Consider the following 25886-nt stretch of genomic DNA (forward strand, 5'->3'; position numbering starts at 1 on the left):
CCAAACACACAACATGGAGCTGTTTTGCAAGAGATGGAAATGCTAGCTGTGAGCCTGGCAGGACAGATGGCTGCTCGTAAAGGCAGACATGCCTTTTCCACTTAACCCTGATAATTCCCTGGAGTTGTTAGTCTACACCTGGGTGGCTGTGAGAAGGGTCCCCAAGGTGGCAGCCTTATGCAGAAAAGATCCACTAACCCCCTGGAACACAGGCCTGTCTTGGAGATGATGAAGCAAAACACTTTTAGGTGGGGGGAGGGGACTTAAGGGATTTACTACTAGGTGACCAGGTTCTCCCCCCTCCTCTGGCTTTTAAAACTTGGGAGCTATGAATGAAGGGTGGGTGGTCTCTGGGTAATGGCAAGGGAAGAATTTTAACCTCAAGTGGGTATTAACACTAGGCTAGGTATCATTCCTGGTATCTTAGAATTGCCTTAACGTAAAGTTAAGAGCATTGATTTTGAAAAGGGGTAGGCAGTGAGCAGGGTGGGGTAACTCCCAGCTCCAGAGGCTTTTTTTCCCTTTTCTTTGTGTTGAGGGTAACCAGAGGGAGGAAGGAAGAGCCACTCCCCTTTAGGATCCCTTCTTGTCTTCATAGTCTTTGATGGGGAGAAATTAAAGGGACTTCTTGGCAACCCCTTAAATTGCTTCTGCTCAGACTTTCCCATTACCCATTTATTTCCCTCTTGTGACACAAGGGGAAGGTTGGCAGATACAAGTCTTAGAGTACTTGGAAAGAAATGTGAACTTAAATACTATAGGTATACATATTTTACTTTATGTAAGTTATACATAATAAAAGGTAGTGACAATTCTATGGAGGAAGATAGAAGGCACAACATGCATTCCATTTGCTCTTGATGCTGACAATGGGATACACTGAGCCTGTTGTCCTTCCCTATCTCCCCGTCCAGGGACCAGCAGTCACGGCAGCAAGGTACTGTCATGTTGAATTCTCTGGCCTCCACCTTTTTTAGACTAGGTCTTTTTTTTAGAATGCTTTGCAAAGCCTGGGACTGTTGTGTTTGTTAGGTATTTTGAGGCACATTTCCTTTGGTAAAATCCCATTTGGGAGAAGGAGATTGGAGATATATGTAAAATAAATAAATATATTTATTTATTTATTTTAATTTGAATGTGGGTAGGGAGATGCTTTGCTTTAAGTAAGTACATCTGGGTTACGGTGGGATCTCTCGAAGTACTGACCTTCAGCTGACTCAGGCTGTTCTGGAAAGGTTGGTAACTGTCCTGTTCCTGTGAACAGTGGAGATAGTGTCACTGTTTGGTTCATTGACTGCACCTTGACTTGGACGCCACGGTACTTTGTGTGTTCTTTGAAGCCAACCATGTCTTGTCATCCCTCCCACTGGATCTGAACAAAAGACTGAAGAGTTCACATGGGAGATGGACACCTATCTGTGGGTAATTGGTGTTTGATCAAGCCCTTGTACTGGTATCAAATTAGGGTGTGGTCCTTCTTTGGCTCTGGTTTTTTAGTAGCTACTAGGGACATTCTGAAATATATCTTTGGATCCATAGAAATGCAGATGTGTCCCGTTTGGGGCTTAGAGAGCTTGGTCTGACAGTTACTGTGAAATTAGGATATAAAAAAGAGCTTGGCTAGGTGCAATTATGCCTGTAATCTCAGCTACTCCAGGAGGCTGAGGCGAGAAGATTGTTGAGTCTAGGAGTTCTCAGCCAGCTAGAACAACATAGCAAGACCCAGTCTTTAAAAAGAGAAACAAAATAAGGCTTGGTATCCAGTCGTAATTTCCCCAGTCTGCCACCACTTGAAAACTGTGCTTGTAGCTGTTTGTCTGTGGAGTCATCTTTTTTTTTTTTCCTTTTCCACCTTGCATCTCAAGAACTTTAGTGATAAATATTACATGATTTTGTGGATCAGGGAAAGATTTCAGTCTGAGCCTCAGATTCATAAGGAGTGGAGGGTTGTCCCAGCAGTATGATCTGGTTGGGGGCAGTGTTAGCCTGAATATTTCTCCCCTCTGAGGATTGAGGACACACCCATCCCTAATCGACATGTTGTCTTTGGTTTTTGGAACTGTGGTGGCAGCCATCTCTCTTATTTGCCTGAGCTGTGGGCCTTCTTGGAAAGCCCACATGTGGGTACTGCCTCCTAGAGTAGGATGCAGCCCTCCCACCAACCAGCTGCAGTGCCAGATCGAGCACCCTTGCCAGCAGTGCGGGAACATGCAGCCCACATTCCAGTGCCTACACTGCCTTCCCATATGAAAACCAACTAGGTCAGTTTCTTCAGGGAGGGAGGAGATATTTCAGCAACATTGGGCTATCTTGGAGATTCCTTGTAGAGTCAGCCTCATACCCTTTTGTGTCTGTGTGGAGTCCAGAGTGCAAACTTATTTCTTGGGCTTTGCTTGTTGACATATTGCCCCAGGCAGCTAGGGCTTCATCTGATCATCCTTTAATACTTTTAAGTATTTGGAAAGGTTGAAGAACAGGACTCTTGACTAAAAATTTTTGACTGAATTCATTCAGCAGGTATTAAGCACCAAAAAGTATGCCAGTCACTGTGTTAGGCACTGGAGGTACCTAACCCCGATCATAGGATAAAATTAAGATTCTCCATGAGTATCAAGGGAAAACAGATGAGAAAGCATACCAAATGTAGCACAATAACTACTGTAATTGGGGCTTCCATTTTCTATCCTAAGGATTTTGTGTATATATATATATATATATATATTTTTTTTTTTAGTTGTCAATGTACCTTTATTTTGTTTATTTATATGCGGTGCTGAGAATTAAACCCAGTGCCTCACACGTGCTAGGCAAATGCTCTACCACTGAGCCACAACCCCCAACCTTACCCTAAGGATTTTTTGTACTAGGATACCCTTGCACTGGATTCTTAGCTTGAGGCTGGTACATGTGGTACAGGGAGAATATTCTCCAGGGGCTAGAGTGCTTTTTTTTTTTTTTTTTTGGTACTGGGGATTGAACCCAGGGTGCTTAACCACTAAGCCGAATTCCCAGCCCTTTTGTAATATTTTATTTAGAGACAGGGTCTCCCTGAGTTGTTAAGTGCCTTGCTAATTTGCTGAAACTGGCTTTGAACTCCTGATCCTCCTGCCTCAGCCTCTGGAACTGCTGCTATTACAGGGGTACATCACTACTCATGGAAGGTAGAGTGCTTTTGCTATGTAGATTTCTTTGACCTCAGAGGCTTGCTGGAAGACCCTCAATGGAGTCTGTTTTTGAGAGTTGCCCCTGTAAGGCCAGCTTCTCCTTTGCAAGCTCCTCCCGTCTAGTCTGTACACCCCTTGCTGGAATGGAAGTCATAAAAGCAAGATGAATGTTAGAAGTGCATTTTTCTAAAAGACCTCATTGGCAGATGTCCAGGGGTACTTTTTTCCTTCTTGTAGTATCTTAAGCCCTGTATGCTATAGGAGGGCTGTGGAAGCTATCCACAATATCCTAGGATAGGGATGGAGTGACTAATAGCCACAATTTATCAACTACTTTTTATGCTGAGCATGTCGTGATTTTTTAATACTTATTTTTTAGTTGTAGTTGGACACAATACCTTTATTTTATTTTATGTGGTGCTGAGGAGCGAACCCAGGACCTCACACATGCTAGGCGAATGCTCTACCTTCGAGCCACAAAAATCCCAGCTCATGTCATGTGATTTTAATGCTTGCATAGATAAGGAAATAAGCTCACAGAGGCTGCAAAGTGACACAACTACACAGACCCAGCTTTCCAACCCTGTCCTAAAACTCCCATGTTCCCTGTTAAACTTGTGTTCCAACGGAGAATCTTAATGTTGGACAAGTAAGACTTAAGATCATCTCCATATGCGGTACAAGGGACTGTTTAGCCAGAGCTTAGGTGCTCCCTTGATAAGGTCTCTAACAGCGAGGGCATTGGATACAGTTCCCACTGTCCCTCCCACCCCTCAGTCTCAGTTCATCAGCTGTACCACCTGCTGGATTTGTCTTTTGCCTCCCCCTTGTTAGTCTTCCCTGTGTAGTGTTACTCAGCAGGAGAATGGGGCTAACTCTTTTGAGAATCTACTTTGAGGGATCTAGAAACAAGGACTCTTGATGAACAGAATCCCAGTGGAGAAACCAGATGCTCAGTCTAAAATTGCCGATACATCCTGTCTCTTCCCACTCTCTTTAGGAGTCCCATGGAAATTAACCTGTGTGCCCTCTCAGGTTTCTACCTAACCAGTGAATAGAATGTTCCCTGTGCTATGTCATTTGCAGGCTCCCTATTGATGTGTGGGAAAGATCAGCCTGGAATGAGAAGGAAATCTTATAGCATTTTGCTTCTTTACTTCCAGTGTCTTCTAAATGAAGTTCTGAGACAATATTTAGAATAGGGTTAGGTGTCTCCTATATAGCACTTGGACTTCCTGCCCAACCAAGTTCCCTTATAAATATGACTTAACTTCTAATTCTCCATTACTGTATTCCCATCATATAGCACAGTGCCTGGCTCATGTCTGCTTAATAAATATTTGCTGCATTAATGATGAATTCTGAGCCACTGTATTCTATTCCATTCATGCTGGGTAGCTTCCCCCCCGCCCCCACAGTTGCTGGGGATTGAATCTAGGGCCTCATATATTCAAGATAAGCCCTCTACCACTGAGTTATATACCCAGCCTATACTGGGTGTTTTTTTTTTTAAAGTGCATAGTTCAAACAAGGTCTCTCCTATCCTGCCTCCTACTTGTGTTGATAACTTAGATGGGCCCATTCTTTAAAGTTAGTGTCTTTGACCCAGTAACTTCTAGGGCATGATAATGCACTTATACAAAATTTTTATCATAGAGCAGAGCTCGAATTCTATCATGGAACCTAGTATTTGGGAACAATTTTTGGTGTAGAGAAGAGGGAAAACCTAGGAAGCAGTATAACAGCCGGTGCCTCTTATCTAAGAAAGAAGTTGAGGTGGTTGGATGTATGCTGATTTTACATAGGACTTAAGTATGTCTTCTTTGCAATAATGGAACTTGCTCAGTGATCAAGATTGGGGATATACTAGGAAAAAGGCTATGCTTTATACAACTTGGGCCTGTGGGATCTAGAGTTGGTGGAGGGAGCTCACACTCATATGTAAACTACTTTTTTTAAAAAATATATTTTTAGTTATACATGGACACAATATCTTTATTTTATTTATTTATTTTTATATGGTGCTGAGGATTGAACCCTGTGCTTCGTATGTGCGAGGCAAGCGCTCTACCACTGAGCCACAATCCTAGCCCTCATATGTCAACTACTTGAATTAGGATATGTTTTAGAGTTGCAGAATTGGGGTCTCAGACCAAAATGTGGTCTATTTTCATACCTGGAATGAATGCTGCCTCCCCTCTTTCCTCTCTCTATGCCTTCATATAGATTCTCAGTAAGTAATCTAGAATCAAGGATGGAGATGGGCAAGAACAGCATATGTGGCCTCTTAGGCTAGAAGTAATGGCTCCTGGTATGAATTTTTGACATAAAGTCAAAAACAAGTATTTGACTTTATGTCTTAGACCTAATCTCCACTTCAGCTGAGCGCAAGCTAAAACAGTAACTTACAATGCAAGTATCCAGGGCCAGACCCTGCCATTGCCAATGCTACCATCAGACTCTTGATGCCTTTGTACCCTTGGTGAAGCCTTCAGAAAATTTGAACAATGACTCAGCTCTAAAACCCACAGGAGCTGGCATAGAAGGGTGAAAGTAGAGAAAGTTAACAATCAGTCTAAAAATATTACTGCTGATTTGGTCTCTTGTACTCTCTGAGGTAGCATTAATGAGCTGGAACCCTCTGCCAGGTTGGGCTATAGAGGGACAGTCAGGTCACTCTAGGGCATCTGACCAGTGTCAGAGTTTTCAGAAACTTGGCTCATTCTGTGGTTTGAAGGAAATCTCAGAATTCTGTTGTTGACATACATTTTAACCCCATGTACTTTCATCATTCTCTATCTTTGTTTTTTTCCTGAACCATTAAGAATATTACAAAAGGGGCTGGGGATGTGGCTCAAGCAGTAGCGCGCTCGCCTAGCGTGCGTGCGGCCCGGGTTCGATCCTCAGCACCATGTACAAACAAAGATGTTGTGTCTGCCAATAACTGAAAAATAAAATGTTAAAGCTCTCTCTCTCTCCCTCTCTCTCTGCCTCTCTCTCTCTCTCCTTAAAAAAAAATTTAAAAAAAAGAATATTACAAAAAAGGAATTTAAGTTACCTTAAAATTGATAACAATACTTAAAAACTGGCATTTATATTCCAATTTTAGCATTTTTCTCTTCCTTCTCTCTTAACATGCATCAGCCCAAACTTTAGGCCCTAGCTCTTCTTGTTCTTGCTCAGAATGAGCTTACAAAGTCCCTTAATTGTCTTGAACATACTTTTTCATGAAAGTATAATTACTGTTCCTTGCCACTGTTTTTGTATTATTTGTTCCTGGTACTGTGTTATGCCACTTTTTTGCTTCTCCCTGTACCCCACTCGAGTGTTATCAGAGTTAACACTATTTGAGGGCGAGTCCTGTACAGCCACCTGGATTGCTTTGGTACCCTCCCTTCTATTTTTTCTTTCCAGTGTGGGTTGCTGTTGTGTCCTAAGAGCTGTATTTATATTATAATCTCTAGTCTTTAAATCAAAGGAAATATATATGAAAGATATTTGGGTGAGGTAAAGGGGTTGATTAGGAACTTGAAGTAATAAGCCTCATTTTTTCTAGATTAGTGCTTCTTAAATTTTAATGTACATGCAGATCTCTTGGGATCTTGTTAAAATGCAGATTCTGATTCATGTGGGGTCCAAGATGCATTTTTTAATGAGTTCCTACAATGGCAAAGCCCTAGCTAAAGTTTGAGACCTGCATGCTTTGGTCCTGTGGCACCAATTTCTGGTAGGTGAGATTGCTCATTTGTAGTTGATGGTCTTAAAGAATTTGAACAGAAAGGAGAGATGCCAGGACCAAGAAGACAAAGAGATATGGGATCCTGGCAGTTTGTATCGGTGGGGGAGGAGGGTTTGTTGAGGATTCAATCCAGAGCCTCATGCATGCTGGTTGAGTGCTCTGAGTTTCATCTCCATCCCCCTGACGATTTTTTTTAATTAACAAATAAATGGTGTACTATGGAATATGAAGCATGGTGTCAGAAAGGATCAGGTCCCATTTTGTCACTCATGAACTGCGACTTACACATATTGACTACCCCCTGACTCATGATTTCCTGTGTTAAGATGGTGTAATATCCACTTTTTAGGATCCAGTGAAGTTTATTTTCCTAAAGTACTTCTGGCATGTGTTGGATGTTCAATAAATGGAAGTTGCCATTAGTGTTAGGGACTTGATTGAACCTGGTGCAGATTGTGGAACAAATGACTGACCATGAGCTGTCAGCACTTGAGGAAGTATAATTCATTAGTGACCACCATGGGATGTCATACCATTTTCTATTTAGACAGGCTTGTTACCATAGTAGAGGAGTGCTGTAGACATAAAATTCCTAGCTATAAGCCAGAAACTTGACAAAGCCTCAAGTTCCCTATGTAGGTACAGTAGAAATTTACAGTTTAGTTGAGATAGACATGTATCAATAGAATAGTTAATAGGAATTGGCATGAATGAGAAAAAGTGACCTGTAGCAACTACTAGGTTGGTTTTTGACTCTTTTCAATGCACCTTTTTAAAAATGTAGGTGAAGACATAGCCCATATTTGTCTCCTTGGTCCCCCCACGTCAAACCCTGTGGATTAGTCAGCCGTTCTTCAACATTTTTTTTCATAGTCCTTTTGCTAGATCTTGCTTATAACTCTCAGAGCTAGTCAATACTGTGTTGCATGAAACTCCCCTCTTCCAGGATTAACTAACTACCTTTAATCCTGTTTATCACTGGTGAATGCTCCTTCTAACTTCTGCTTTAGCTGAAGGATTTTCTTAAAAATCCTGCTTTGCCCAGTGGAACCTACTCTTTCTCCCAAACCATACCTACCTCAGGGTCATTCTTTTTGTTCCTTCTTACAGCTTGCAGTCTTTCTCCTGAAGATTTCAATACCTGGGTTTCTTTCTTTCTTTCTTTTTTTAACCCTGGTCCCAAGTATCACCATGAATTCTTTTAATATTCATATGGATGTTGAACATAATGTCTGATATTTCAGACTTTACCCATTCTAGTTCAGCCACCTGTATTTTTCATACTCTGGACTTTGCCACATTTGGAACTCTGAATAGTTACAGTCCTTCCTCTTCCTGTTTATCCTATAATGCTTTCTTTAATCTTCTCACAGTCCTTGGAACTTGCTGTTTCTCTGTATATTTGCTCCCAATCTAATGTCTCTTTTCTGTCTTTAGCCTATAACATCTGACCCTCTCCTTATCTCCTCTCTTGATGTCAGTATCAACTCTGTTGTCCCATTTTCTCCTTCACACCATCTCGGGGGAAAATCACAGCCCTCTGTGGGTCCAGTGCCCATTCAGGTACCTGAGCTCTGCTGTTCTGTTAAGTCCAACTTAAATACTCAGTCTCCCTCTCTGCTGGGAGCTAGGCAATTGTGGCTGTCTTCGTTAGATTTCCTAGCCAGCCTCTTTTGTTATCCCCTCAGCAGTTTTTCACATCATTTCTTCAGTGTCTCTCAGTCACCCTTAGGATAAAATCAAAATTCACTAATCTGGTTGTTAAGACTTTTTATGATTTGATTGTTACCTCATTGTTCACCTCCCTGAGCTCGTTTTTTTGTAAAATTCGAAGGAGGACAAGGCCCTCTAGGGCATTGGAACCACTTTTAAGACTGATGCATGTGATCTGTGGGTTTCTCGGTGCTTTGCTGCATCAGGGAAGAACCTTGAGTAAATGTTTACACATCCTGCCTTTTCAGGGCAGATTTTCCACTTCTTTCAGGCAGGGGTTTGTCAAGGATTACTTGAAGTTTTGTCAAGATTATTTTTGATGGGCATCAGAATGGAAGTTTTTTGAGATACTTAGTTTCACCATACAGTTAAGTGTTGCATATATACAGTTCCAAGCTAGTGCTTAGAAAACTGCTTTGAAAGGCCAAGGTAAAACACTGTTTTCTTGAAAAAATAGTAAACAAGCTCCTTGGTGGCTGTAGTATGGCTCCACCCACCTTCATAAATATTAGACTGGCTAAAATTAAAAAGACTGACCATACCAGGTATTGGCCAGGATTTGGGGAGACTGAAACTCATCATTGCTGTTGAGACTGTAAGATGGTATATCTACTTTTTTTAATTAAAAATATTTTTTCCATTATAGAATAACAATTTTGCAAATATATCTTCACTGTCTCCTGCATTTAAAAAAAAAAAAAAAGTTATATCTAGAAAGGGAGATCGCATGCCAAGGAGATTGGATTGGTCTGATCCCATGGTAACAACTGTTTTGGATTTTGTGCACGCATATGTTCTGTCATGAATGGCAGTGTGTTTGATACTCTTGAGACCATGTCTTGACTTTGGTTGGTTTCTGCCTCTTGGTACTCACTCCAGACCCAGCCAAGCATTCAGTCTAACTTGGAGGCCTGGGAAAAAATAAGCTCTAGGTGGCCTATGTTTCACTTAATTGCTACTCTAGGCTAAAGGAGACCCAGTAACAGGCTTGTTCATTGATCACCTATATTATTTTGGATTCACCTAGGCCATTTTGAAAAATGTTTTATCAGTTATTCAGATGAAAAAAATACCAAATTAAGGGTTCTATCCTAGCTTTAGTGCCCCCATGGCTCAACAAAGCCCTCTTACTCTTCATTCTCATGGGCAAAGGTTGTGCTTTGCTCAGATCCCTCATTTCCCCAAGACCATGTGTGGAGAAATACTGTTCTTTTTCAATGTATGATATTTAAATATTGTGTGCTAGGCACCCTCTACTGAGTACTTTCCATCTGCTGTCTGATTAAGTCCTCCTAACAATGTTATGAAATAGTTGGTATTCCACTGAAGATGCCAGTGAGAAAGGGGAGGCTCAGAGAGTCGAGTGAGCTTCCCAGAGCTTGAAACATCTGCAGGAGGTATTAGGCCCAGGATTTTATCCTGGTTCATCTTAAGTCATAGAGTGGGCTTAACCATGCCATTCTGTTTCCATCCTAAATGTTTCAAATTAAGGGGTGCATAGAAGATAATTTGTGGGTAAGAAAGCTAGGAGTGTAAGCTAGGAGTTTGATGCTTGTACTATACCAAAGTTTTGGGATGTGGTATGTATTCCTGAATTTCAACTGTGTAACATTAAAAAGTTGGGAATTTTTCTAATAAGCAGATTGACAGGCAGAAAAGAATATGGTTTGGGATTACTAATTGTGCTATAGGTGTATCCAGGTATTATCAGCAGTTGAGATCAAGGTCCCCAGATGTTGGCACTAATCATTAAGTCTTGTGACAGAGAGCAGACTTTTTTGCAGGAACTCTGGTCTTCAAATAGTATCCTCTAACTGCCTTTCATGAGCTGTGGGGGTTCAGGTCTCAGAAGTGGATGGTAATTTGTTAATTATATTCTGTGTTTCTGGTATGCTTTCAGTGGTCCTACCTTAGATAGCTGTTGGAGGGGAAAAGAAGGACTTTTGGCTGGAAAAACTAAAAAATCATATGGTTTCTTTTTTTTTTTTTTTTTTGGTCCTAGTACTGAGCATGCTTCATAATCCGCTGGGAAATGTCCTAGGAAAACCCCCATTGAGCTTCCTGCCTCTGGATCCCCTTGGGTCTGATTTGGACAAGTTTCCAGCACCTTCTAGAGGATCCCGCCTGGACACTCGGCCCATCCTGGATTCCCGTTCTAGCAGCCCCTCTGACTCAGACACGAGTGGCTTCAGCTCTGGATCAGATCATCTCTCAGACTTGATTGTATGTAACATATTCAGAAAGGGAGTTTGAGGGTTGTGTTGCCTGTGTGTGTCCAAGGGGAATGAGGATGCAGTGTCTGTCTTAGAGCTTGAATGCAAGCTGGAAGATAGGATGATAGGAGACATGGAGGCCAGTGTGCATATTTGCAGAGACTTATTCTCAACAGAACCAAGGATCCTTTGAGTATCCATGAGTAATACATTTCAGATCCTAGGCTGAAGATATTTTAATAGTTACTCTAAAAGCTGGAAAACAGTTAATTTTAAAAGTAAATTTGGGGATCCTGGAGTGCTCTATTTTTTGACCTACTTGGGTGGTTAGCTTTTAAACAATAACATTTATTGTACCTTTTTGAATGCTATCTCAAAAATTTTATTAATTTTTTAAAAATAATCTTGACAGCGCTAGGATTTTAATCCAAATTGGATTCTAGCTCTTATGTTTTTTCCACTGACCCCTGCCCACTCTGAATACAAGACGATGGTAAATCTATGAAATATTGCTTCAGAGTTAATTTATGTATCTCATATTCCTTATTCATGTATGATATGTGTGATCTCCATGATAAGTAGAGTTGGCAAATGGATTAGAGTAGGTGGCCAGGATATAGCTAGTATAGATAGAATTGCATAGAAATGGGATAGAAATAAATATGTGGAATTGGCAGTAAGACATCTTCCTGAAATAAAATATAGTTTCAGGTACTTTCTGAGCCTTGCATTTCTAATTCCAAATCCCCTGAGCTGAATGTTGAATGAATATAGAATGGTTTGTTTTCTCAGACTCTTCTTTTCCATCTAAGGCTTAGCGATATTATTATGGTCATGGTTTCCCATTCATGGCCCATCCTGTTTTCTGTCAGCCTGTCCTAGACTGTGAAAGCTGGCATTGGTGTTCACACTGCCCATTGGTTTTGTCTTTTCAAACTGTGTATTTCTAGAAGAGCAGCCACAATAGGCCCTTTCCTTCTCTGGGCTACAGTCTGTTGCCCTGTGAGCTGCTTCTAGTTCTGTTTATGTACTTTAGATGGAACTAAAGTACTTGGGAATGTACCTCAGAACTAATATTGGGGATTTTGTTTAAAGAACTTTCTTAGCTACCCTGCTCCAAGAGCTAATTAGGGGAGAAACAAGGATGACCCAGAAGAGAATATAGTGATAGTATTAGAACTTAAAATATTCTATCAATCAGTTATTTTGACCTTTTTTTGATAATATGGTATCATTTTACCCTAAATTAGAATTTAAAAGCCTTGACAGAAGCATGTTATATAACTCATGTTTCTATACCTTTCTAATAGAACACTTGTCCCTTGTATAAAGCTCTTTGGCATTCTACTTCTAATAATTTGACCAAAGAAAGCACAAGATAATGAAGCAGCCTCCACCCTCCCCTGTGCTGGGGATTAAACCCAGGGCCTTGTGCATGCTAGGCAAGCTGTCTACCACTAAGTTAAACACCCTAGCCCAGAAGAAGCAGCATCTTAAAATTTTTATTGATGATTTTGAAAACTCGAAGAGAATCTAAATATTTAACAGTAGGCAAATGGGTCAGTGAAATGTAGCTTGTTTCCTAAATAAAACATGATAAATTCATTGAACTATCTGGCAGTGTGGAAAAATGTTGAATGGGGAAAGGAAGAGAATTTAATTGTAGTATAAGTACAGTTGATCTTAAAAATGCACAGGAAGAAAGTCTGAGAAAATGTATCAAATGATAAAATGTATGTTAGGTATTTTTCAGTATTACTTTATAACAAAACCTTAAAAAAAAAAAAACTGTCTCCTTTTTCTTCCTCTAGTCAAGCCTTCGCATTTCCCCTCCTCTGCCTTTCCTGTCTTTGACTGGGGGTGGTCCCAGAGACCCTTTAAAGATGGGGGTTGGGTCCCGTATGGACCAAGAGCAATCTGCTCTAGCCGCAGTCACTCCCTCACCAACCAGTGCTTCAAAGAGATGGCCAGGAGCTTCTGTGTGGCCATCCTGGGACCTTCTTGAAGCTCCCAAAGACCCCTTCAGCATAGAGAGAGAGGCCAGGCTGCACCGGCAAGCTGCAGGTGAGTGTGGCTTGAGAATGTTTGGGGCCTGACGCCTTATTCTGGGAGCAGAGAGAAAGTAACCTTGGTTCACACCATGATGAACTGTCTAGAAGAGATTTGGTTGCCTGGTGAATTCTCTAGATACACAATGAATCATTTGTTCTGTGGAGTAAGGAACAATTTTGAGGTTGAGAGGAAAGAGACAGATAATCAGGTACACAAAGCTGTGCCACAACATAGGGGTTAGATCCATCTCTTGCTTGTTTGCTTCCATGGAGATAGCTTTGTGCTGCCCTTGATTTGATTCTTTTAAGGGTGGATGCCTCCAGAGAAACTTTGGAAATGATGCCTGAGATTTTGTCTACCTCTCTACCCCTTTTCTGATTCAAAGACTTGCCAGCCACAATACATGCTGGGGCTTTCTTCCCTAAGGCTTTCTGATTGGTACACTCAGGGATGCACTGGGGATGGGTGGTCCATTTGGCAGTGTCTAAGGTATGAGATGTCATCAAGTGCCTGGTCTCTTAAGAGATCTTAAATACATATTAAATTGTTTTTTCTTTATCTATCAGTGCTTTGAAGTAAATGAGCTATATATGCCATTGACTACTAATGTTTCAGGGAAATGCTCACCAACCACTGTTTGAGGTTTTGGAGTTGATGACTAAGTGCATGATAGTTTCTCTATTCCAATTGTCTCCTTAGGCTTTAGTTTCTTTCTACTTAGAGAGCTAGTTCAGATCTCATTCTCTCCTAACAATGCTGCTGCTGCCCCTGTCATCTAATGGTTTTGGCAGCCCACCTTTGTACTTTCTCTGGTGCCATTGTTTTCCTGTGAATTGATATTACCATGCTTTCAAATGAGGCCATTATATTGATTTTCACTTTGGTCCTAAAATCTACTGATCGTTATGCCCAATTTCTTGCTGTAGCGAGACATTGGGCCTGTGCCTGTTAGGGAATGGGCTTCCATATCCTTGTCTTACATGAAAATGATGGTTTATTTGGATGTGTACCTCAGTATTGAAGAAATAGGGCAAAATGGTAAGGACTAGCCACAATCCCCACCTAGTTTAGTTTTTTTGATCAAGAAAGGCACAGACTGGGTGGAGACAGGATTACGTACTGATAGGTGACTGAATTGGTCATCAAGAACATGTCTCTAGAAATAGTTAAGGATGGGCCAAACAGAAGAAAGTTCCTATAGAGCAAAAAGGGCTTTTAAACAAGGTATTTGTGTTTGGTGTAAATAGGAAGTGCCAAATCCATTATTGTTCAGTATTGGCATCAAGGAGGGCCCTGTGTCATGGTTCTGACTTGGGGAACAGTGTGACATTTCTGATTTTTTGAGTTGCTAGTGGTAGTATATTGGCAGTGTTATGACTTCCATGATTGAGTTCAGAGCCAAGACAGGATAAGAGTAGAACAATAGTTTCTCATTCAAACATTGGGGAGAGGGCCTATTTGGATCAATAAGCCTATAGGACATTTATATTTATAGGACATTTATATAAAATACTCTATTTACTTGCAAGTAATTAGAAATTTATTTAATACTATAAGCATAATATCCAGATAAAACTGTTTTGTGGTTAGCACTATCAGTTATATGTTTGAAAATAGCTTGGGATGTGATGATTGTTTACCTTATATGTCTGATTTGGCATTCCTTTCAATGTTAGTGGGGACAAAATTGTTAAATTAGGATTATCCAACTAAACTGAGTAGATTTATGAGATATGACATTTCTTGCCTTTCAGAATAGTTGTGGCTATTCTCCCAGGCAGCCAAGTTAGCATTGTGGCTGGTTTATTTCTTCCTGGACAGGTTCATTCCGAGGAAGCTTGGTGACTTTGTCAATTCATTGACCCTTTGTTTGTTTCTTCATCTTCTTCCAAAGCTGTGAATGAAGCCACCTGTACCTGGAGTGGCCAGCTTCCTCCCCGCAACTATAAGAACCCCATCTACTCCTGCAAGGTGTTCCTAGGAGGTGTTCCCTGGGATATTACGGAAGGTGAGATGCCTTCAAGACCTGCCACAGAGTTGAAGGTGGGGAATGTCTTTCAGGAGACGAGAGGCTGCATCTCTGCCTCAGCACAGTGTGTTACTGGAGCGGGTGAGGAGACAGGTGCATTTCATAGACTCCCTTAGTGCTTCGTTTCTGGTATTTACATCTGTCACTTGAGACCAGAGTTCAGTTCCAAATTGTTCATCAAGAAAGATGAGCCTATGCTGTGCTTTTCCTAGGGAGAATGGTGCCTCAGTTTCTACTGTTCTTTCCCATCTCTTTACAGCTGGATTGGTTAACACCTTCCGTGTTTTTGGCTCTCTAAGTGTGGAGTGGCCTGGTAAGGATGGCAAGCACCCCCGGTGTCCTCCCAAAGGTAATATGCCTAAAGGTAATAAAGACATGGTAGGAACTTTTATTTCCCCTCCTTAGTACATAATCTCACCAAAGGGTGATGGGATGTCACAGCCGCATGCTGGTAACATGGTGGGCACTCCAGGGCACATATCTTCCAGTGTTCAGCACTTCCTCTTTGATTTGTCACATCCCTCTGTTTCTTCTGGGCTAATGTGTATCTCTCTCCTTCCCTCTCAGAATGAGGCATTTGAAAAGCTTTCCCTTGCCTGACTTTGCTGCCCAGTTATGTTGCTGCCCGACCTAATTCTGAGATCCCTTTGGAGTTGGCAGGAATGAGGACCAAACACCTGATTCCTCACTGTTCTCTAAAATGAGATCCCTTCCCTGTAGAAAGGAGAAGGAGCTATTTTCAACTCTGCCCCTCTTCATGAAACTGAACCAATGGTTTAACTAGGCTTTTAAAGCAATACTTGTATCCCTTGGCAGACTGGGTACAGACCTGCCATCCCTCCTGGCTCTGCTGACCAGAGTATATTCTATCCTGGAATAAAGAGCTGGGGGGGCAGTGGTGGGGTCCTTTATCTTAGGTTGCCATTCTTTCAGGTGGGAGATGGTATCTCTCTCTCCCTTGGCCTGGCATATGGCACAGCAAGTGCTTCCATTCCACAAGACTTTCCAGGAGTAGAACAAAAATTATCTTGTACTCAAGGCCTCCTCTCTTGGAAGAAACCACTGTTGTAAAGCCAAGGCTGAGGAGTAGTCACCTGAGGAATGTTAATGTAATTTTTTCTCTCATTGGGAATAGGGTACGTGTATCTGGTTTTTGAGCTAGAGAAGTCTGTCCGGGCCTTGCTTCAGGCTTGCTCTCATGACCCACTGAGCCCAGATGGCCTGAGTGAATATTACTTCAAGATGTCCAGCCGAAGGATGCGCTGTAAGGAGGTGAGTTATTAGCATGGTGTCCTTTCTGGGTCCAGGTGGTAGATGGAGGCACTGGATTTCCTTGGGATGGGTAAATATTGCAGACTGCAAGAGGCAAGAGGTATTCCCATTGAGCTAAGAGATCTGTTCTTCTTGTCATACAATAAATAGAACAATATCTTCTAATTACACTTTTAACAACCAACTTTTGTACCTTAATGTACCTTAATGGGCTAAGAATGCATGCACGCATACACATATACTCTTGCCTATAGAGATCATATTATCTCCCAGCTCATTCCCCCTCCCCCAAACCCCCCTTATTTTTATTAGTTTTTTTTTTTTTTTTTTTTTTTTTTTGCCCTTCTGGGGATCATATCTAGGGTCTCATGCATGCCAGGCATGTGCTGTACCACTAAGCCATGTCCCTAGCCCTCCTACCCTCCCCTTTTTCTAGCCTATACTTTCATCCCAAACCTCTTACCTTAGAGATGAAATTGAGAACAGCATTGTTCTCTTGGATTAATTAGTAAAACCACAGGTACTTTCTCTAGTTTGGCTCTTCTGACCTCCCAGTATCTAGTGGGTAAATCCCCCACCATGTTGTCTTCATTCTCATTCAGGGCTTTATTAGTTAGTTTTCTCCATATAACTCTTTCCTTATACTTCTTTGGTTTCAGCCTGGGTGTTCTTGGCATTATGGAGTTATCTCACCTGGGGATCTCGTAGCAGATCCTTGTCTCAGGCTTACTGGGTAGTCTGGGTGGAGTTTAGGAATCTTGACTATAATAGGCGATCCATTGGTTTTAGTGGATAGAATCTGAGACCATTTGTTTAGAGTTCAGGAATTGTTGTAGGGTTTTTAAAAATGTGATTCCAGAACACAACACTTTTAAAACATTAGATTACGTTTCTGAAATTTTGTTTCCTCATCGGCTAGAATAACCTTTTTATTAAAAAGATCAGAGAGGCATACATAGGCAAAGCACAAAGAATATTCAGGGCAGCAAAACTATTCTGTATGATAATACATATAATTCAGCATGTAGTGGTAGATACATGTCATTACATGTTAGTCCAAACACTTGGAATGTTCAACAGACATCAAGAGGGAACCTAGCCAGGCACAATTGCTTGCAATTCCAGCTTCTTGGGAGGTTGAGGCAGGAGGATCGCAAGTTTGCAGCTAGCCTCAGCAACTTTTCAAGGCCTAAGCAACTTAGTGAGACCCTATTTCAAAACAAAATAAATGAAAAGGGTTTAGTAGTAAAACCCCTCTGGGTTTAACCCTACCAAAAAAAGAAAAAGAGTAAACCTAATATAAACTAGGGACTTAATGTGATGATGTATGAAATTAATCAGTCATAACAAATCTATCTTCTGGTGCAGAATGTGATGGTAAGGGAGGCTAGGCAAATTTCAGTTTTACTGTGAGCCTAAAACTACTCTAAAAAGTATAATCTACTTTTTAAAGATGTATGATATGGGGGAAAATACCTATTTCTTCTTTTATTTCAGCAGGAAAACCGATTTCAACCCATTTATTTTTTAATTTTTTTATACCTTTATTTATTTTTATGTGGTGCTGAGGATTGAACCCAGCACCTTGCACACGCTAGGCGAGTGCTTTACCACTGAGCCACAACCCCAGCCCCTATTTTTTATTTTTTTAATAGATATAAAATATTTATTTACAAATAATTTTTCTCAACAAATAGCAATTACACATTTTTATGGGCTTCAGTGTGATATTTTAGTACATGTATATAATGCATAATCAGATCAGGTCAAGTGGCATACCAATCACCTCATATTTTGTTTTCAGTTATTTATCAGAAAAATACCTATTTTGCTGGGGTGAACATATCACATTTAAATAATCCATGTAACAAATTTGACTCTGTTTTATGGGTGTTCTCTGTGTCACTCACTTTCTTAGTGACAGGGCATGTTCATCTTCTGGCTGCCCATGGTGATTCCTGGTCCGCCTACCTTCTCTCCTGTCTTGCTCTGTGGCTCTCGGGCAGCAAGCAAGAGTTCATTATATTCCAGGACTTAGTTCACATGCTGCTTCTCCTGTGTGCCCTGCTTTCACACTCGAGACTGTGATGTTCACACCACAGACCATTTCTCTAGTGTTTCTGTGACACCTTCCCCATCTCCCATTCCCTTCTTGTCACCTTGTAGAGATTTAGTATTTTTCTCTGATGCATTGGCTGTAGGCTGTCCTTGTTCTCCTACTTCTCTGGCTTTTTTAAAAAAATATTTTTAGTTGTAGATGGACACAATACCTTTATTTTACTTATTTATTTTTTATGTGGTGCTGAGGATCGAACCCAGTGCCTCATACATGCTAGGCTAGCGTTCTACCACTCGGCCCCAGCTCATCTGACTCTGTTTTCACCGTGACCACCACCACCACCATAAACACAGTCAGTATTTGACTCCCGGCTCACTTCTTTTTCATCTCAGATAATTTATCCACTCTGCTCTCTAGGTTCCTGTTCTGAGTCCCACTTTTCTGGGGACCCTTCTTTTGTGTGTTCTATAATTCCGAACTCTTTGGTATGTAAAATGGGATTTTTCATCTTCTGCTGGCTCCTCTCATCCTGGAGTCATATAGACCTAGATCTCATCAATCCTGATTCTTCCTTGTTTGCCTACCATGCTCAGGTGGTCTGAGTTCTGAAGATCTGAAGAAAAATCTACTTGGGGGCTGGGGATGTGGCTCAAGCGGTAGCGTGCTCGCCTGGCATGCGTGTGGCCTGGGTTCGATCCTCAGCACCACATACAAACAAAGATGTTGTGTTCACCGAAAACTAAAAAATAAATATAAAAAAAAAATCTACTTGGTCTTGTCCTGTTCTGGGCTTATTGCCACCAGCCTTGTCCAGATCTTAATCATCTGTCATCTGAATTACTGTTTTTGCCTCCTTCCTGGTTTCTGCTTCATTCATATCTCTTCTTGTTTCAAGACTTGAAAAAAAAAAAAGATCCTCACAGATTTTTTTTCTAAAAACATCTGGTCATCTGTCAACTCACTTCATGTGACCTCCTACCAGGTTTTGTTCTGGACCCAGAGAATTCAGAGGTAAAAGACTTTGTCAGCTCCTAACCTGGTGTTACTCAAGATCTCAGGTCTCTGTGTGTGACTTTCTGCCATTTCAGGTGTTCCTGACACAAGTCCTCTGGTGCATATGTTGGGCCAGTGACCATCTCACAAATATCATTAGCTTGCTCACCCCTCTGTTCTTCAGACCCTTACTTCCTTTCTTGAGGATCCACACTTTCTGTTAATCAATTTTTGTGGCCTTTGATTAGAACATACAGTTGGAGATTATGACAGATTGCTGGATTTTGGGGTATGACATTTTGGAACAGTTTTGTTTACTCTCCAGGATGAGTGAGTGCTATTCTTCCCTCTACCTTCAGCATTCTAGACACATGAACTCGGTAAAATTCAAATTGGGATGGGTAAGGGTGTCTTACTAGATGCCTGTGGGCTTGAAATGGGTGAGGATGCCTTCTCACCCCTGCATGGGCCTCAGTAGCCCCAACCATACTACTTTTAGAGCATATTCTCTGCCAATCAAGAGCCTCTCTCTGTGGCTTTCTGCCAGGGCTGATATACCTTTGGGGGGTTTTCAGGTGCAGGTGATCCCCTGGGTGTTGGCTGACAGCAACTTTGTCCGGAGCCCTTCTCAGAGGCTGGACCCTAGCAGAACAGTGTTTGTTGGTGCCCTGCATGGGATGCTCAATGCTGAGGCACTGGCTGCCATCTTGAATGACCTATTTGGTGGAGTCGTGTATGCTGGGATTGACACAGATAAGCACAAGTATCCCATTGGTAAGTGTCCTATTTTTGTGTGGGAAAGGCCAAGATTGTGGTACTTTCTCTTGGGAGTGGAAAAAGAGGCCTGACCTAGGTCTGTGGATCAGCTTATTTTAGTGGCATAGCATGTTTTCTAGACAAGTCACCAGTATTGGACCCTCTGCACCCAGCCTTCTATCCCCACCTCCCACACAAAGAAGAAAAAAGTTATCAGAGGCTCTGCAAGGTGATTAGTGATAATTAGACAAGAACTTTGTTGGAAGCTCAAAGTTCATAGCCAAACCAGTTTGGGATAGACAATGGGTAATATTTTATTAAAAGGTCACACTTTTCTGAACTTACCCAGTTTCCTTTATTAAAAATTCTTGAGAAGCTCTGGTGTTGTCTCAGGTCAGAAACCAGGTCAAGCTGGGGGAGGATTTTCTGGATGACTCGGGTAACAGTGCAGTCATAGCCTGACTGTCCCAGGTAGGTGAGTCTGTGGGTCTGACCACTCCTAACCTCTGATGGGTTAGGAGGTAGAGCAGAGCCTGAACTCTCTGATCAAGACATGGTAACCCACCTCGCCAGATGCTTAGTCTGCCCACCCACACTGAATCTGGTCAGGAAGGAGCACCATGTGCTCATCAGTGCTGTGCCACAGATTGAGAACAAGGACTTCAGAGACTGTAGAGGCGGAGGCGGCACTTGGCAAGACGAGGCTTCTGCAGTTCTTCTACTAGGACTCCAGGTTACCTCCAGGCCAGAAGGGGTGTGTCTTTTGGGCCTCCTCTTCAGAGAGATATTCTGTCTGCATCTTGGTTTCTACCCTGAACCCTTACCCCTACCTGTGCATTTTCCTATACTGGAAGAGTCCCTTTTCTGAATGATTTGTGACAACGTGGTCTATAACTGCCTTAATATGGTAGCCACCAACTAAATGTGATGATTGAGCACTTGAAATGCAGCTTCTTCCGTATGTTAAAATATTTTGGACACAGGGTTAAATAAAATATATTATTAAAAATTAATTCCACCATTTTTGTTTTGGTATAGCTTAAGAATCATGTAAGTACCCCATATTTTTGTTGGACAGCACTGCTATAGAAATAGGATTTCTTGAGTGTCGAAGAATGGCATTTGGGAGAATTTGGCGAGAAAGTAAGCCCATGTCTATTTTTCCTAGGGTCTGGTCGTGTGACATTCAATAACCAACGTAGTTACCTGAAAGCAGTCAGTGCTGCTTTTGTGGAAATCAAAACTACCAAGTTCACCAAGAAGGTAAGTGGGCTGGTGTGTGCCCTTACTCTGGGGCATCTCAGAGGGACTTGGTTTTTAGTTACTACCCGGGGCAGGACTGTGACTGAGAAAGTGAACCAAACCACAGAATTAACATGACGATTGGGTGGGCCTGATTTGCGTAGGCTCAGGAGGAAAGGAACTGAGATGATTGAGCCACCTGAGAGAGCGGGCAGTTTCCCTCAATGTTATATTCATCTGGTATTGCTAAATAGCTTACTTCCCTTTATCCCTTTTCTGAATCCTCTGAACACTTGCCTATTACTAAGTTATAGAGGGCCAAGATACAGTTTTCTGAAAAGAGTAGGCCATAAGGGGTGTGGTTGTCTGAGTCCTCAAGGCAGCCATGTGGCTCTGCATGGTGTGAATCTGCCATCTAGTTTCGCTGTCTATGTTCTCTTCCCATAATTCTCTCTAGTTGCCATTAAAACAAATATCCAATAATGTGCCCAATAATGTGTTCCTGCAGCTCACCTAGCCTCCTGGTGAGAAGAGCCATTTCATCTTCCTCTGTTGCTTTTCTGCAGGTTCAGATTGACCCCTATCTAGAAGATTCTCTGTGTCATATCTGCAGTTCTCAACCTGGTCCTTTCTTCTGTCGAGATCAGGTGAGTCCCCTGGGCACTGATGTCTGTGAAGTCCCTGTGTCAATTAAAAATTAAGCCATGTTTGTGACATTGAGTGTTGGAGTTCTGAGGTACTTAATAATGTCTGAGAACACAGAGGAATAGGTAGTAGTCATGGGATACACTATAGATAGTTGTACCAGAGCTCTTGGGGAAGCTTATTGAATTGAATTTTGATACTTCAGCCTTCTTCCTGGGCTGCTGCTATGCAGTGACATTGTTGGTTGGTGGTTTTGTAGATACCTGTGTGGTTGGCTCAGTGGTACCTGTGAGCCAGGTACTGCTGCTCTGGCTCTGAGACCCTTTGGATTTTTCCCAACTCAAGGACCCTCTTCTGGACTGCTCTGATTTTTATGCCTGGGCCATACCCACAGTTGTCAGAAATAGCAGCATGGAAACTTTCTATTGACTGTTTCTGGGTGGTGGATTGTGGATGGATCTGGATGTGTTTGGCATTACTTCTCAAAGTAGAAGGTACATATGCCTCATCAGAGAATCTTGTTGAAATGCAGATTCTGATTCAGTAGGTTTGGGGTAGATCCTGAGATATTTCATGTTTATAACACATTTCCAAGTGGCATCTGCATTGCTGGTTTGAATCACACTTTCACAAGTTTTGGGGGAAGTTTTGGGGCCTCTTAGGTCACTAGTAGTCCACCCATGCTTAGCTTTGTTTGTTTTGTAGTGATACTTTTCACTCAGTTTGGAGTCTCTGGTTAGATAATCAAACTAAGACTCCCAAGTGAGAGTTTGAAGTTTGGATAGTTAGGTAAAGCCTAAAAATGAGTAACTTTCTGATCAACTTTCTCAGGAGGTCTTTTATGGACCAAATCTTTCACAGGTGGTCCCCATTTTCAGAGAATTGCTTAGAAGTTAACAGCTTTTGCCAGGCGTGGTGGCACAAACCTGTAGTCCTAGTGACTCAGGAGGCTGAGGCAGGAGGATTGCAAGTTCAATGCCAGCCTCAACGACTTAGTAAGTCACTAAGCAATTCTGTGAGACTCTGTCTCGAAATAAAATATACAAAAAGGGATGGGCATGTGGCTCAATGGTCGATTCTCTGGTATGGGGTGGAGGAATGGGAGAAGACTTCCCTGAGGTTACCCAGCTAGCAAGAGTTGGGGCTGAGACTGAGGTCCAAACCCAATCACCTCTCCTTACTTACTGGGAAATGAGCCTGGCATTAGAATCTGTAGTCAGCTTTTCAGACATTCTCTCATATTAGCAGCCACGTGATAGAGCTACTCTGTGGGAGGTGAGAAGGGTAGGGGAATAGAAGACCAGATGCTGTTACAAGAGAGGAAAACTGCACAGTATTTGTACATACTTGGAGCCCAACATGTTTACTTAAGAGCACCCACAGAAATAAGACTGGATTTGCTATGGTTGGTCCAGGGCTTTGTTAGATTGAGAGGGCTTGCAGGAACCATCTCTTCTAGCCTCACAGAGACCATGGGGGTCTCCAGTGTCCTCTCCAAGCAGAACAAGCAGCTCATGCAAACAGCCCCTATGCCTAGTGCTGAAATAGGCATGACATTCCTCTTTTATCCCCAGGTCTGCTTCAAGTACTTCTGCCGGAGCTGCTGGCACTGGCGGCATAGCATGGAAGGTCTGCGTCACCACAGCCCCCTGATGCGGAACCAGAAGAACCGAGATTCCAGCTAGAGGAGCTGGCCTTGCCCAGTGGCCTGTGGAGCCCAAGGCTGGCAGGTCAGGCAGCAGCCTGTACCACTGTGCCACTGGCAACCAGGGAGCTGGTTTCCCGAGGACAAGGGAAAATTGTAGTCACCTTTGCACTTGCTGAATCTGTCTTTGTTTCTGCACTAATTAATGCACAATGAGTTTTGTTGGGTTTTGTTTTCAGGGGGTGTGCCAGGGCAAGGGCCCTCTGGACCACCCTCCAAGCGACTCGGTAGTTTTCCCAGATTTTAGTTCCTCATTTTGCAGATGAAAAGCAAAAAAAAAAAAAAAAAAAGAAGAAGAAGAAGAAAAAAACTATGTGTCCAGAAGGTATTGACACGGATGCCTACATCTAGGTTTATTTATTAAAGCGCTTTTTTACATTCCTTGCAATACTGATGGTGATGATGCGCAGGTCTCATTGGTTTCATTCTTGCAGTTGCCATACAGTGCCTTTCCATTTATTTAACCCCCACCTGAACGGCATAAACTGAGTGTTCAGCTGGTGTTTTTTACTGTAAACAACAAGGAGACTTTGCTCTTCATTTAAACCAAAATCATATTTCATATTTTACGCTCGAGGGTTTTTACCGGTTCCTTTTTACACTCCTTAAAACAGTTTTTAAGTCGTTTGGAACAAGAGATTTTTTTCTTTCCTGGCAGCTTTTAACATTATAGCAAATTTGTGTCTGGGGGGACTGCTGGTCACTGTTTCTCACAGTTGCAAATCAAAGCATTTGCAACCAAGAAAAAAAATTGTTTTATTTGAAACTGGACCGGAAAAACGGTGTTTGAGTGGCTGCTGTACATAGTTTTAAATGGTTTATTGCACCTTCTTAAGTTGCACTTACATGGGGGGGAGGGTTGATAGAAGTTTTTAATCACAAAATCACAGGACTTTTTTTCTTTTGTAACTGAGCTAAAAAAAAAAAAAAAGGGCTGCTTTTTTTGGTGGGGCAGATGAAGGCTCACAGGAGCCCTTTCTTTTAGAGGGGACAAGTACCCTTCCTTAATATATTTCATTTGAGGAATGTATGAATCAACAGTTGCAGTTGACTGAAATGCTACTGGAATTTGAAAACTTGACTCTTTTCTTTCCTTCTTTCTTTCTTTTATTTTAATACTACTTGCCCCTCTTAGGGAAGCTGTGTGCCAAAGAACCAGTGTCATAACCCCCTCCTCCCTCCTGCTGAGCTGATGTTGCATTGTTGCATATCCCAGCTGCTCTGTGGGTTTTGTGAAGCTGTGTGTGAAGTCTCTACCTCATTGTAGTATATGCAGGCAAGACTGCACTCTCCTACAACAGATGTGTGGAGTAAGCTGTGGTGTAGTTTTTTTGGCACATAATAAACACGTTGCAGCAGAATTCTGGCTTTGTCTTTGTGTCTTGAGATGTGGGTGATAGATTCCTAAGAAAAACTTGTTTCCTTGGATTTTCTGTGGTGGGATTCTAGTCCAGGATGATGGTGGAACCATGTGGGAGACATACTCTTGTGAGTTCTGGGTCTCTTCCATAGCCAAATGTACTTTTGGAGATGCCTCTCCAGTAGGTGGTTGCTTCATGTAAGAAGCTCTCACACTGAAGTTTCTTGCAGCCTCCACATGAAGCTTGGAAAATGTGCAGGTATATCTGCCCAGGTGTCAGGAGCCACTTGTTCTCATCTTCTGTGAGCCCTTGCATGTTTTTTCTTTTTCTTTTTAACAAAAAATAAATATATATATATATTTTTTTAGTTGGACACAATATCATTATTTTATTTCTTTATGTGGTGCTGAGGATAGAACCCAGGGTCTTACACATGCTAGGTTAGTGCTCTACCATTGAGTCACAACCCCAGCCTCTGCAGGTTTCTTCCTGGGAGGCTTCTCAACCTCTTGAACTTGTCTATGCTGATAATTCAGCTTTTTGCTGGTCTTCAGGGAGCCCTATCAATCACTGGACTCTTAACAGGTTTCCAGAACTTGGGACAGAGTCTCATGACTTTTTTTTTTTTTTTTTCAGGTAGAGTAGGCTGAGCCCAGCTGTTTGATTCTTTAGGAGATTATGATTTAGTCTGAGGTATAGAGTCCTGCAAACTGAAGCATCACCTCTGTGAGGTGGAAGAGTTTATATTGGGTAGGGCTGGGGAGACCCCTCAAACAAGACTGAGATTTGATCTTGTACTTTGGGCCTGACAGTTTGGGTTAAACTTCATTGGAAGCTTACTGATAAAGGAAGTTCCTACAACTCTGAGATTCTGACCCTTTTTGTATCCTCTTTTAACTTTCCTGTACCATAGAGGCATCCCTTCCCTGCCCCCCCCCCCCCC

The 25886-nt window shown here is 41.9% G+C and overlaps 1 protein-coding gene across 11 annotated transcripts in view; it reads left to right on the forward strand.

The window, feature by feature from the left end:
- Positions 1 to 24943, forward strand: part of Cpeb1 (cytoplasmic polyadenylation element binding protein 1) — an 81351-nt gene extending 56408 nt beyond the window's left edge. For 6 of the 11 annotated variants that reach the window (XM_048790187.1, XM_048790188.1, XM_048790184.1 and 3 more), the window contains 9 exons: positions 10619 to 10839; positions 12641 to 12893; positions 14776 to 14889; positions 15170 to 15274; positions 16046 to 16182; positions 19810 to 20008; positions 21159 to 21253; positions 21799 to 21879; positions 23452 to 24943. In XM_048790187.1, the coding sequence (XP_048646144.1) occupies positions 10619 to 10839; positions 12641 to 12893; positions 14776 to 14889; positions 15170 to 15274; positions 16046 to 16182; positions 19810 to 20008; positions 21159 to 21253; positions 21799 to 21879; positions 23452 to 23562 (1316 nt within the window). In that variant the 3' untranslated portion in view covers positions 23563 to 24943. The remainder of the gene's footprint in view (positions 1 to 10618; positions 10840 to 12640; positions 12894 to 14775; positions 14890 to 15169; positions 15275 to 16045; positions 16183 to 19809; positions 20009 to 21158; positions 21254 to 21798; positions 21880 to 23451) is intronic. The other 5 variants (XM_015493017.2, XM_048790185.1, XM_048790193.1 and 2 more) reach the window with 2 other exon arrangements.
- The last annotated feature ends 943 nt before the right edge of the window (positions 24944 to 25886 follow it).

The sequence above is a fragment of the Marmota marmota genome, unplaced genomic scaffold (assembly GCF_001458135.2).
Source record: "Marmota marmota marmota unplaced genomic scaffold, marMar, whole genome shotgun sequence".
In the NCBI taxonomy this organism is placed as follows: Eukaryota; Metazoa; Chordata; class Mammalia; order Rodentia; family Sciuridae; genus Marmota; species Marmota marmota.